General features: G+C 34.6%; 2 protein-coding genes across 2 annotated transcripts in view; one reads left to right on the top strand and one right to left on the bottom strand.

Moving 5' to 3' along the window:
* LOC150095850 (tachykinin-like peptides receptor 86C) overlaps positions 1-4,014 on the top strand; it is a 123,161-nt gene extending 119,147 nt beyond the window's left edge. The window contains exon 5 of the mRNA XM_090409331.1: positions 3,653-4,014. Within this exon, the coding sequence (XP_090265457.1) occupies positions 3,653-3,896 (244 nt within the window). The 3' untranslated portion in view covers positions 3,897-4,014. The remainder of the gene's footprint in view (positions 1-3,652) is intronic.
* A 3,278-nt stretch (positions 4,015-7,292) lies between these two features.
* LOC150095849 (zinc finger MYM-type protein 1-like) lies at positions 7,293-9,397 on the bottom strand. The gene is made up of 2 exons (XM_090409547.1): positions 9,096-9,397; positions 7,293-8,538 (listed from the first exon to the last, which is right to left on the bottom strand). The coding sequence occupies exons 1-2, from the start codon at positions 9,395-9,397 to the stop codon at positions 7,293-7,295; spliced, it is 1,548 nt and encodes a 515-aa protein (XP_090265673.1).
* Between the last annotated feature and the right edge of the window lie 5,277 nt (positions 9,398-14,674).

Below are 14,674 nucleotides of genomic sequence, written 5' to 3'. Positions count from 1 at the left end.
TTTGGTGACCCTGGTATTTAGGAAGAAGAGGAGATCAAGTAGACAGACAAACAAAGTCTAAAATATATAACAAACTGTCATTATCAATCTCACTCAGAACTTAGGTATCCAGTTCTTCTTTGAAATCGCATATATATATATATATATATATATATATATATATATATAATATATATATATATATATAACAGTATTTCCATATGTACTATATGCAAGTTCATAAGATTTTTCTTATATTTCAATATGAACTTTTAAAATGCAAGCAGGTCAATGATAATTTAGAACTTATTTATGTTTACACACACACATATATATATATACATACATACATACAATTTGGAGCAGAACAACCTCCCTTTTCGCTATAAAGTCGAAAAAATCAACAGTTCGAACGAATGCGACTGTGGGCGACTCTAGATCCAAAATGGCGGCAAGTAAGAATACCTTCTATTTATACCTTACCTTAACAAAAATATAAGAAAATCTCCAATTGCTGTTTTGTTTTTATTACAAGAGAACATTAATGAAAAACGATTACATAATAATATTAATTAAATGTTTGCTCTACGGAGATATCGCACAATAAAACTGTTTATAAGCTCTTCTAAATTTAAATTATAAGCTATGTCCGCCTCTATCGATATAGTTGCTAGACCAACCAATCATTCTTGGGTCACTCTGTTCGCAAATAATTTTTAATCAGTTTAAGCTTGAAAAAACTTCTTTCGGCACTTGCTAAGCTAACAGGAATTGTTAGCGCAGCGATGGCGCCTACCGCAATATGGCTGAACGAGCGCCCTTATTAAGCCGCGTCGTGAGGCAGGCTGCCTCTATGCTACACCCTGTCGACGGCACTGTTCGCACTCAACATTCCACAATCTTGATATTATTCTGTTTATCTGCCTTTTCATCCTCTGCACCACTTCTTATCTCCTCACAACTCTAGCAATGGAATCTGAGCACAACAATTTAAATATAGTTATGTTATCAATATAACATATAAAGAAGAAAAATAACTTCCCAGCTCTAGTAGTTACTGTCTTCACACGTTTCATTTTTATCGCTCTTAATCTTAAACTACTCTATGGAAAAACGTGAGTGAAAAACGCCAATGTTCAACATATTTAAGGTACAACTTAGGTGAGTAAAAGTGATACGTTAAGTATGTTGAACATTGGCGCTTTTCTACAAAAATACGACTTTAACCCAAACATATTAGCCGTACTATAGCAATTCTACAATGAAGAGGGAGGAAGGGAGCATAGTGGACCAATGAAAGCATTAAGAGATTGGGAAGAATACTAATTTTTTACTCAAAGTGCTCTATCTAAAGTTTTCAAGGAACCTTGTGAGCTTGTTATGGGGGTGAGAGAGCCAGAAAAAATAATAATAAATAAAATAATAATAAAAACAAACGACGTTCATTATATTGTATATGTTAAAATAAAATCCTTTGCAATTTGCAAATTCATCCTGAAAGTTGCTGGCAAGAACCTTAAAGCAGTCTGTTCATTACCTAATGAATGAGTTAAGCAAACTACTATGATAGCAAGAACTGAATGGAAATCAACGGACTCTGCGGTGAAATACGAAGCTTGGTAATTACTACACGGTTCATTCACAAGGCCCTCATATTCAAAACGATACCATTCTAATCAACCAATTCAGTTTCGCACAACTCACAATGTTGCGCACACACACACACACACACACACACACACACACACACACACACACACACACACACACACACACACACACACACACACACTTTCTGTGAATGTGTGCTACATATACTTATGCTTCGAAATCAATTATCGAATTTCACATTCGAAAGTGCTTTCGTTAGTTTGCGATTTCCCTAACAAACGGTTTACAGAATTCTATATAGAGAATACTGAAAACTGTTTTAGAACGGTAAACCATAGTTACTAGCATTCCACAAGTTTGAATGAATGAACTGTTAAATTGATTGAAGAATACAGGATCTAGTCAAATGTGCGGCAAATCAACTTATGAAGTGTCAGTGAGAAATGTTATAATTTACAATCACTTACAATTTAAAAGTTTATAAATAGAAAACTTAGAATTAATGAAAACGAACATCCTGAACAGCATGTAACTATTTAAAATTAATTTAAGGAGAGCTCTGCACTTTGTACCTTCCAAAACCAAAAAATAATTATTGCTATTTCGGTTCTGGAACCGCTCTGTTTTGCGAGAGAACCAACCATCTTCACAGAAGACTTTCAACTCATCTTCAGAAGAAAAGGATTGGAAACTGGATCTTTCCTATCAAAATTACGTATCGTTTTTCCGAATGCAATGCAGATCAATCAGTATATATCCACGATTGGTTCGAATCGCGTCTAGGGCACAATGAATTTTTATAAGGACTTCTCAATAGGATGAGTTAGTCGGTATGGAAGGTTTTTCACTACATTTCTGTATGAGACTTTCATATCCTTAGTTGCTTCGGATAACTCCAAAATTAGCCCAATAGCCAAACTGAAGTATGGAGGCACTCCATGCTGGACGTATATGGATCCAAAAAGAAAAAAAAATCTCGTTGACAAAAAAAATTCATATCAAATATAATATCATATCATATTCATATTCATATCATATAAAAATTCATATCATATAAAAAAATAGTATCAAATTCTATTTCTTGCCAAAGCACTAACAACGTACTATTTTAACATTGTCTTGTATTTTAGCAACTAAAAATAAAACATGAAATATTTTATAGGTTAAAAAAAAAGTATAGAGATTATGATAACACAGATAATTCAATGTAAAATACAGGAGAAAACTGATTGCTTTAACATCTAAAAAAACCTTAACGGTTTTTTTACTTTAAAACAATACAATACAATATAATAAACAATAAATAAATAAATCTCACGGAACAGTGATTTATATTACCGAAAATTTCAGGGAGATCTTTGTCAATATAATTATTATTATGTTATATAATATGGAACGTTTATATGGGATATGTCATGTTTTTATCATTTTAAAAATTTAAAACGAATAAAATTAAAAATATATTTAAAATATCATCATTAATAAAGAAGATAAATAGCATCCATCGACACATCGAAGAGAAAGTAATGCGTTACATTTAAAAAACAATAGCATGTCTTGTATATCGTCTTCCTAGTGGATCACTGAGTTTATAGAAACCCTCTTTCAATGAAAAATATTCATATGGACTTCGATCATCTATCTACGAAGTTGGAAATTTAATATCATTAAAATGCGTCTTCATGGAAGCCCATGTGTTTGCTCAAATGAAAATCTGTTAGCTCACCAATGCAAATGCAATTAAATGTCTACTTTTATCCACCGCTTAAAAATACTGCGGAATACTGAAAACTACCTCCTTAGGCGAACTTCTACATAAGACATAAATCAATTAGCAATTCCATATGATAAGGGTTTTCGAAAAGTTGCTGATCTGCTATCGCAATGTTAATGATTAACTCTTTTTCTTACCTGAAGTCTTATGCAATTAAGACGAAACTAATTATCTCTGAATAAACTAGTTACTTGTGCGATTGTACCAGTTATAAACTTATAAACTATTATGCATTTACCAAAAAAAATTACTTTCACTTACCTCTGTGTTACTGTTGTGCATTTTCAGGTTCCGAGATTATTTTCGTTCAGTATTATGCTTCTGGAGAGAATCCAGTTTCCCTCTTTCTTCCAGCATAACACGGTGGTCATCAGGAGCAAGGTCAATGCACTTCAGTGCAAAGCGAACCGCAGCACACACTCAGTCATCTTACTTATCCACTAAAAAGATTGAAGCACCACTGCTAAATGGCTCCAGTTCTTCGAATATTCAGAATAACGGAACAGTTCATGTTGAAGTGCACCGGGTATGAAATGGCACACGTCCGCCTCAGACCACCACTGAAACATAAATAAAATTTATTTGTAATTCGCACACCTACACACATTTATCTTGTAATTAACAGAAAAAATAAAAGTCGTCTTTGTGACATCAAATTTAAAATGATATTACATTTAGTCTGAAATATATTTCTTGTATAAGACCACAGTATGGTAATTAATGTCAACTTTCAAAAAATCAGTTTTTTTTTCGCTTTTTCCCATTTCATTGTGATTGTTAACTAACAATCCATGTGAGAAAATTTTTGTTTAGTGACACCACACATGTGGCTATACATGTATTTATTTATTTAATATACTTTGCAATTTTTTTTACAGAATACTTTGTATTTCTGCCGTAACAAGTCAATTTCTACTTCTTTTTAATATTTTATCCCTAGCTTCTGTCTTCTTTTTGTTATATTACTCGTTATATTATTTACAAGATATTCTGCTTGATGATTTCCTTCCATTCATCTCTAGAGTTGTTTAGAAAGATCATTTATTTAGAAAGAATCAGCTAAAGATGATTCAGGCAGTCTTATTTATAAAGGCATAACAAGATTTTTCCTACAATAATGTGGAGATTTTTCATCCCATGAAACATGCAAACCTTTGAGGTTCCTAGAACTCTATGGATGTGATCAAAGAATTATATAATGTGTCCTTATTTCTGATATATTTTAGGAAAATAAAAAAGAAACACAAAAAATTGATTTTTTTTGTGTTTCTTTTTTATTTTCCTAAACATTTAATTCTTAGTGTTCTTCTTCGGAGAAGACTGGACAATATGAAATTATTCACATTTCGATCGTGACCACATCGGCTCTGTACTCTATTATTGCTCCTTTATTGCTCCTCATTGTTTATTGTCAGACTTTATAATACACATAGCAGTCTCAGTAGCTCACTCAGTATTGATCATACCCTTTGAATGGAAAAGTGGGGTTAATTCGTTTAAGTCGCGAAGACCTTTCATCACGGCTTTCCAGTTTAAGATGAGTTAACCGGTCTCATACGGAAATGGGAGGGATTCTCTCCAGAGAAAAAAACAGACAAACCAGTCAGAAAAGCACACGCATTTAACAGCGGATTATGCTGGCAGATTACGAAAATAACAACATTTAATAACCATAATACTTCCCTCGTTCTCTTCTCATATACGCTTTTCCTTTTTAACATTACAATTTCTAAGTATCCGCTGCCCTCTCTTCGCGTCTAACTAAAGACCAAGTGGAAAAATAATTGTAAACCATAAAAGATGCATTCCGTAATCATTCGTTGTCACAAAATTTGAATTAGTGTTCAAATTTTGTAATAATGCAGTTCAAAAATAAGCGCTGTTGACAATTTTCCAGAATTTTACTATTAAGCTGGTCTAAAATAAACGAAGCTACATATTTAAACAGTGATGAAGTAATTATTATTATCATTTCCATTTTTGTCTAATAAAAACAATTCAGTTATAACACCACTATATGCATCCTGATCCAGGAGGGCATAATGAATTCATGCAGCCATCATATTCTCTGTATCCTGTTAGGAGGCATTTTATTCCTTGGCATCCGAAAAACGCTCTACATTCGTGAAGTGGCTTGTTACTATACTCGGAATGTCCATCATCATATGCCAGGTAAATGTTTAACGCAATGGGTGTGTTTCATTGGCAACAATGTTCCGCTACTCATTATTTCCCTGCTAAGGAACCCAGAAAAACATGTCACAGATCATTATTCTACTACCATTATATTTGTGCGAAACCCACCGATCAAGAATGGTGGTGTTCGTAATTTCGCGATGTTGTTGTCATCCTATCGGTTTTTCCTTTGAATGGAATAACAGCAACTAGGATTCATTGCTCAATGCAACATTTCCCCCAGTCCTTGTAGTATGTTCTTATTCCTTCGAATAACTGTGTTTTTATTTTAATAAGCGTGGTACCTCAATACGTTCTTCCTTGTATTGACGATCGAACCGTGCCATATAAGTATTCCAATTTCTTGAAAACGGCATTACAGGAAGTGGAAAAGAAGTTTTATTCCAAATTTCAAATCGTTCTAACTTACAGAAAATTAGTAAGCTGTAGGAAAAGGAAGTGCTGTTATCTTCCCACATGATAAAAAAAAGTTTTTTTTAATTCATCAAAATGCACCTGAAAATATGCAAAAGAAATCATCCCATATTTTGTCTTTATGCATAGAAAATTTCCTAGGACATATTAAGTGAAATACAATGAAGACAAAAAAGAGCTTACTATCTTTAAATTTGAAGTTTTTGTATTTATATTCAATCTTTTGAAAGGAAATTTGATACTTGTGGTTTACTAATAGAGTTTTAAAATAGTCAAATTTTATTAGTTTATCTTAATTATGTATGTAGATATAAGGACAAAATTTGTGCTAATTAGCGTCAAGTTCTGTTTAAATGTATTTATACTACGTATGATTTTGCATGTGTGTGTGTGTGTGTGTGTGTGTGTGTGTGTGTGTGTGTGTGTGTGTGTGTGTGTCTGGATATTGACTACAATATCCAGAGAGCTATCCTTAAATGGTTATCCAAAATTACTCTGCAACAAGATTCTCTTTTCGGATATACCACAAAGACAACGTGATGACAACCAATACATTGATGACAAATGGAATAGTACTATAACTATTCCATTTGTCAGCAGTATTTCCAAAAAATTGGCTATCCTTCTAAAACCACACAATAGTGTAGCATTCAAGCCGGTCAATACTATTTGGATATTTTTGAGATCACCGAAAGACCCTCATCCATTCTACAAGTACTCTGGAGTATATAATATACCTTGCTCCTGTGGTGTTAGTTACGTTGGTCAGACCTCTAGAAGCTTCGAAACGAGACAGAAGGAACACATAGGATATGTCAGAAACAACAGACAAGATATTTCAGGCCTTTCTTGCCACTTTGCCTCTACCAACCATCTCATTGAGTGGGATAAAAGTCAAATGCCTTATATAGAAGAGAATTACCATTCCAGAACCTTCAAGGAGGCTGCTACGGTCGCCCGTTCAACAGGAAACCTAAATAAGAATCAAGGTCTAATCCTACCGGAAATTTGGAAAGCTTTAATCAGATCACTAAACATCAAAGAAATAAATTTTCACACCAATTACATTATGTCTCGCAACAAATAAATCATGTTCCCGAGACACGCGCATTGTCTCGCACAATGCTAATTTTGTATGAATTAGAACTGTTCAGTTAAAAACCTAGTCTGTTACCTTCATATAGCTTACCAATTGTATTCCCTGAAGATGCCCGGTAGCAAAAATCGGTGAAACATGTAGGACGATAAATGAAAACTAACTTGACTAACCTTCAAAAAAAAGTGTTAGAGTTATTATACAAGTAGTCAAGAAAGAAAATCACATTAAATCAGCCTCTTTTCTCTGTATCATTTTGCTTGAAATATTTACCTCATAAAGGATGTTGTACCACGTGACAAGGGATACTATGAACTTAAATTTACAAATGGAATCAGCAAGAGCTTTTGCTTCATGTCCGGTAGCATTTCCAGCTGAATTATTTAATCTTGGGTCATGAAAAATTTGCATGAGTGCATCATATATATTGACAAGATGATACCTTAGTGGTTTTAAAGCGTCGATACGGCTCTCCCATCCTGTGTTACTCAACGGTTTAATAGTCAAGTCCGAGATACAAGTAGAAAGAATTCGCCAACGATGAGTAAATGCAGAGAAATAGTTATAAATCTCTTGAACTAATGTAAAGAAGCTGGTTGCATCTAAACAACACCTGGAAGCGTCATTGACCACTAAATTTAAAGAGTGTGAACTACAAGGAATAAAGGAGGCCCGAGGATTGATATCTAGAACTCTCTTTTGAACACCATTTCCTTTGGTCTTCATATTACTTCCGTTATCATATCCTTGACCACGGAGATTCTCGATCGGTAATTCCATTTGCCTTAGATGTTCAATTAAAATTTCTGTCATGAATGAACCTGTAGTTTCCTCTAGAGGAACAAATCCTAAAAAATGCTCTCTTACTATTACCTCAGGTTTGGGCATCTCACTATCTGACGGAATGACAACATCAACAAAACGTGCAATCATTGTCAGCTGTTCAATATGGCTAACGTCTGGAGTGCAATCCAATATAACTGAATAATATTTTGCCGATTTTACAAGGGATAAGATATTATCTTTTATAGCTTTTGCCAAGATTTGTATAAGCTCATTTTGAATATCTTTATAATGGATCATTATTTCTTGACTTTTGACTCTACGTACATGTTCTTTCATTGCAGGATCAAAGAGAGCTAAATATTCAACAAATTTCAAAAAATTACCGTTACTGGCAGTGTACAACTTTTCGTTAGTACCGCGAAATGCAAGATTTTGTGTGCCAAGTACTCTAACTAAAGCAATCAAACATTCCAATATTTGACGCCAGTATTGTTCTTCTTCTCTGATTGTTTGCTGATTGAAATTATCAAGAGTTGTTTCTGTGATTAATCGCAATTCAAGTTCTTTCCAAGTTTGATAGTTTTCTAAATGAGAAGTACTACTCTCATGTGAAGAAAGGATTACTCCAATATTTTTCCAGTCTTTGACTCCTGATTTTGTAGAGTTGATGTAGTTTTTTTTACTGAATATTTTACAGCAAAAACAAAAAAATGCATCCTTTGATAATGAATGTATTAACCATTGACGGTACACTACTACATTGTTCGGTAGTATCCTCTTTCAGCATAAAGAGAAAAATCTTTTTTGTGTCATAAATTTAGTTTAATCCTTTATCCAAGTGTGAGCAAACAAAGTTTGCGCCTGAAAGTATCTTCAGGACTGGGGTAAGGTGGTACAACACCAGGACACTCCTTGCAAAGGTGGAGCAAGCTACCAACTCGCCTATCTCAGTATCTCTCATAATGTAAACCACATCTCCTTGCGGATATGTCTAATGTTATGCATTAAGGGAAGGGCCACAACAAAAGGAGTGCCCTGGTGTTGTACCACCTTACCCCAGTCCTGAAGATACTTTCAGGCGCAAACTTTGTTTGCTCATACTTGGATAAAGGATTAAACAAAATTTATTATACTCTAACCAAGTGAAAAATAAACTTTCAACTTCTTTTTTGTGAATCTTCGGGGAAATCGTATGACACAATCTGTTGTGGTCCACTTTGTACTAAGATTTGTCGATACTTATCGTTAAAATGAGAAGGCCAATCCGCAGGATCACTGTAAATTAATACAGGAATAGTAGTATCTTCTTCTGGTTTGTCTTTGATATCTTCGTTTTCTTTATTTTGCACATCTGTTCTTGGATCGTTATCGTTAATAAGAGTAACACAACATTCATCTTTCGTATCTTCGGCAAAAGAATTATCATGTTCATCTTTATTAGTTGTTTCTCTTGTGCAGAGATATTTCAAGAAAGACCTCTCTTGCTTCGCTAGTTCTTTAGCTTTTTCTGATTTTCTTTCCGATACTGAGCTCCAGATCATTGTTTTTTATCAGCCATAGTTAACTAAAAAATTATACTTTTATAAATAAACTTTCTTATAAAAAAAGTATTTTTAAAAAAGTCACAGAGTTATTATTAATTACTCACACGTTATTATTAATTAATTTATCGTTAATTCATTTTGGACACTAAAATTAACTCGAAAAATTAATAAATGTTTTTTAAATTATTTTTAGCAAATTAATTTTTAATAATTGATTATTGAAAATAAAATGAACTCACCTGATTCAATCACTCGATACTGGGAACAACTCATGGAGATATTGAAAGACGTTTCAATATCTCCATAATCCCCACTTTCTCCACACATTGTTTGGAAAACACCCCACTAAATCCCCATAAACTAAAATGTTTCTAATTGACATTAAACAAAATAAAATTGTCTTTCACATTAAATTAATAGGGCTTTTTTTTCTTTTTTAATTAATTTGAAAATTTAATATTTTAAAATGTTAACGTTTTAAAATATTTATCTTAACTTAATTTTAAACAAAAGGTAAGGAACAAAAAACGAACCAAGAGTTAAATAGTAAAATAGTGTGATGTGTGAGGGATAAGGAAAAAGAATCGATACCTAAATCGTATATCACTATTTAATTTTTATATTTTAGTAAATCATGAATAAAGCATAGCTTGAATTTTTGCGCTCCTTCATGGCTTGTGCCCTAGGCGGTTGCCTAATTTGACTAAATGGTAACGCCGGTCCTCTAATTTGAAATCTATTTAAAATTTCATCTGATGTGTCATCAGTATATGGTTCGAATACCAGTCACAAATTCTCATTTATGAGAGTCATAAATGAGGTATCTCAATAATCTAAAACTGCGAACATAGATAACATAACATAACATAAAGTATTGCCTTTTTATCCATCGTCATTGGCAGATCAATTAGTGGTATTCTTCTGGCCAACTCCTCACCTTTTTACCACGCACGCGTTGCTCGGCATAAATGATGTGATGAAGGATATTCTAAAAGAACAAAAAACAGACAGTTTTTTGTTCATCAAAAAACAGACAGAACTGGGCTGTTCTTTATAGATAGTTAATCAACAGTAATCCCAAATAATAACAATAACAACAAATAATACTCATTGGTTTCCCTCATTCTCATGTCATCTCATTCAGTTTTAGTAATCACAGCGTCTATTTTTCTGAAATGCCGCGTAATCCGTATAATCAGATCAGGGGAGTGACTTCAGTAAACAGCAAGATTTTCATTGTTCTCTCTCTCTCTCTCTCTCTCTTTCTTTCTTTCTCTTCGAACATGAGAGCAAGTAATCAAATTATTGCAAATAACCACAAAAAGGTGGGATTCGTAATTGTGTTCGATATATTTTCTGTCTTTTCGAGAAAAATGTAGTGATTTGGCAATGATCAATTTACATTATTCAAAGCACACTAACGAGTAGTGATTATTTTGGAAAAACGGGACAAGTATCAAAATTTATACAAATTTTCGTTAAATTTCATTCGGCCACTGTGGAATTATTTTTTGCGTAAATCCTACGCATCAAGTTTAAACCTATCGTACATTCACGTGAGCAGGCTTAGGATTGGATAATCCGGAAGAGAGAGAGAGAGAGAGAGAGAGAGAGAGAGAGCAGGATAGGAGAGATCTCGCACTGGCCAACGAAACATAATTTATTATCAAAGATAAATGTTTGATGTTAAAACAATTTTATGACTGTAGAGTTCTGTGTATAAATAAATACATATATTTATACATATTCATACATTAAATGCATATAATTACGAAATATTATATTTCGTAATTCTGCATACCATATCTTCAAATATATCTAACTGGTATTTGAACAACATTTCTTTGAAGAAGAAGAAGAAAATGAGAAACAGACGTGAACTAATTAAGACGGTCAGGAAAAATGTACAAAGACTTACTGGAAATACCAAGAAAATTAGTCAAAACTCTAGCCTGTACTACTTTGTACTCAAGATCAAGCTGAATACAAAATCATCCAGGCACTGACAAATGGGATACTATAATATTTAAGATCTCACTAATATAGTTACCTTGCTCCTCGTAAACATAATTCGCTTTAATTATGCTTATTTGCTACTGCGTAGATAATTGTCTGACAGAGGTTTAATTAGCCAAGACAAATTAAATGAAAAAGTTCTACTATTCGCAGAGCATATTCCATTGGGATACGTTCGAGATCGCTGGTAGCCTGTTAACTTGATTATTTGATCAAACAAAAGTAACGGAGTACCTCCCGCTTAAATAAAAAAAAAAAAAGAACGAAAGAAAAGAGAGAGAGAGAGAGAGAGAGAGAGAAACGCATCTCTGAAAGACAATAATACATTCAGCTTCGGGGTCTTAGTTTGTTCGGTGTTATCCCTAAATAGCACCGAAACATAGCCATTTTTTTTTTAAATAAAAATACATTCACTTAAGTAGATCGAACAATAAATAGTTAGTAGCAAAATACCTCGTGAGCCTGTGTAGCTCAGTGGATGTGGCGTTTGCCAGCCACGGCGCTTGGCCGCACGAAGGAAGACTTGGTTTCGAGTCTAGTCGGCGACTAGAGGAAATTTTTCTAAGCCTTTTTTCGACCGGTTCCCGAGTTAGTCGATCTCTGGCACGTGCAAGCAGGTTTTTCCTCCCGGAAACTCGGGTTTTTCGTCCTGTAAACTCAAGAAAATCGACCGTAGAACCCACATTATTTCAGACATTAAATATATTGTGTTAGGGTTAGGGACCACGAGATGGCGGCACATTTGAGCCGTCTCTCTTCACTGTGTACCGCTTAATTAGTGATAGCCTTGGGCCATCTATCTCTGATTGGTACCAGTGGAGATTGAACTGCCCACTCAGTCTCCAAAAGTTAGATAGGGCTAAATGGCCTCGCCTACTCCCCGTATACGGGAATAAAAAGGTGTTAGCTGCTTTTTTTTTTGGTAGGATATTTAAGTATATTAATCATCATCATCATCGAAAGTCACTCTCAAATTATTTTGATTGTTTTTCAAACCAGCTACTGGCGAATAGGGAAACTGCTGATTAGGTCAATGAGCAATCAACTCTCCCTCACACAATCGTGGTATGTTTTTCCAGGAGGCGCTGATGGTTGACGAGCCCATGCGATCTCATGCTCTTCTACTCTTCCTTTCTCAGCATCTGTGGCATCTTTTGCAATTGTACGGCATACCGTACAATTGCAAAATACTGAGATACTGCAGGCGCCTTTATTCACTGAAACCTGTTGTATAGTGAAGATCGTGTCAATTATTCCACTTTATACTTGCGGAAGCTTTAGTTATCTATGTATGGCCAGGCAGATCGCTACTCTTCCACCAGCAAGAAAACTTTTCATATCAAAACATTGTGTAAGCAAGCGTGGTTCAAAGATTATAATCAAGCATTCTGTATGCTCCCCTGGTCGCCTAATTCTCCTGATTTGAATCCATTGAATATCGCCGTCGACGCCGAGAAAATACCTCGCTCGGTCGCTGATCTCCGGAACGTCATTCTGTCTAGCTAGTCCAGAATACACCTCAAGACATCTTATGTAGTCTAGTGCAGTCAATGCCAAGACGGGTGCACTGGGTAACTAATCCAACACGCTAATAAGTAGGTGATCACAGTGTTTTTGCTCATGCGCGCGCGCGTGTGTGTCATCATTATTTATTCATGTATGAATAAGGAAATACGAGTATATTGAGAAACAGTTCGGGTTCGAGGATATTTGGTAGGAGTCGAGTACGTAACGCTACTGAAAGATAAGTTTTTTTTTTTAATTTCTGCTAATCATATTGAGTTAATTTATTGTACTTATTTGTCTTCTAAATGTGCGAGAATTTCTGAACTATATATTGTCGATATGGCACCTACGAGTAGCAGAACAATGGAGGCCAAGATTTGTTGGACGAGCTAAGTTTTTGTGATTTTGTCCAGTGTAAAATTTGTAAAATTATTAAACTTCAGAGAGATAGGGCGAATGTGTAATAAATCTTTTGAGAATGAATGCGAAGTGAACAAAATACGTGATAGTAGAGTAGAGAGCAGTGATAGAAGAACGGAAAATGTAAATATCGGTAATAATACTGAAAGTGCGGTGGCGGAATTTCTGGAGAACGTAGAAGACGTGAATAAAGAAATAGCATGTTCGCGTGTAGTGCTTCACAGGGCAAAGAACGACACTGAAATGCTGCAGAAACACCAGGAGATTAGTCTAACTGAGAAAAGAAAAAAAAAGCAAGAGGTCGAAAACTAAAAAGAAAACTGTAAGAATAAAACGAGAGAAAGGACGTAAGCAAATAATTTTTACAGCGATTCTATGATAAGGTCAGTACTTCATGAAAGCGCTGCAAAATCTTGTTTCCCTGGTGCGAAAATTAATAATATTAGCAATGCTGTCAGAATGAGGAAAGGGGAGATGGAAGAATTGGTTGCTTTGGCTGGAATCAATGACCTAAGATGTGAGAAGTATTGTATGAGGGAGGATGTGAAAGAGTTATTAGAAGAAGCTGAAAAGAAGAGCGAGAAAGTGAAGGTTGTAAGTCTGCTACTACACTATAATAGAAGCGAAATGAGGAGGGAGATCATGGCTAAAATCAATACGCAGGTTGTGCAAAAGGAAGGATGTGGGATTTGTGGTCTTATGGCCTCAGTTTGATGGACGGAAAAATTTGTACAATGCTGAGGTTCAGCACTTAAATGGAATCGGAGTTAGCCGTCTAGAGAGCTTTGTTTACTGAGAGTGTGGAAACGCAATGTCAGGACAACTAAAAAAAATTAGGGCAGATGCAGACGAGTCTGTGTGTGAAGGCGTTTATATACAGTATAAACACACCCTGTTTAGACAAAAGTATTTGGATACCTCAAATGCCATGCAAATTTCGGGTCCTACCACATACCAATATTCAGGGATTGTCTGCGTAAGTCTTGTAATAAAAGATGCATGGTCGCCTTCACACACAGAATGAACAAAATGTGAACTAGAATGTTCTAGAAAATGAACTAGAAACTTTTCTTTTATGTACAGGTACGTGACTGCCACAATCTTTCTTGAAATTTGCATATAAAAATCGATAAAGTGTAAACACTCAAAATGCACACCAACCAAGCTGGACTCAGTTGTTTATAAAATAACAGGAATTCAGTTTAGGCCTCGACAGAAAGATACCATGTAGGTTAGTGTGTGCATTTAGTGCGCTGGTTTGTGTTTTACAAGGAATAAAAACAAATCAAATTTCCGTCAGAAAAGACCTTGGCACTAATGACTCGAATCGAA

This window comes from Typopeltis vanoorti, chromosome 19, assembly GCF_054136105.1.
Source record: "Typopeltis vanoorti isolate ZY-2024b chromosome 19, IOZ_Tvanoo_1.0, whole genome shotgun sequence".
Taxonomy (NCBI): domain Eukaryota; kingdom Metazoa; phylum Arthropoda; class Arachnida; order Uropygi; family Thelyphonidae; genus Typopeltis; species Typopeltis vanoorti.
This window is presented reverse-complemented; position numbering and strand designations above follow the sequence as displayed.

Coding starts and splice junctions, on each gene's coding strand:
- LOC150095849 (XM_090409547.1), bottom strand. CDS start 9,397: ATGATCTGGAGCTCAGTATCGGAAAGAAAATCAGAAAAAGCTAAAGAA. Junction 8,539..9,095: donor CCTTCTCATTTTAACGATAA/GTATCGACAAAT, acceptor TAAAATATTCAG/TAAAAAAAACTACATCAACT.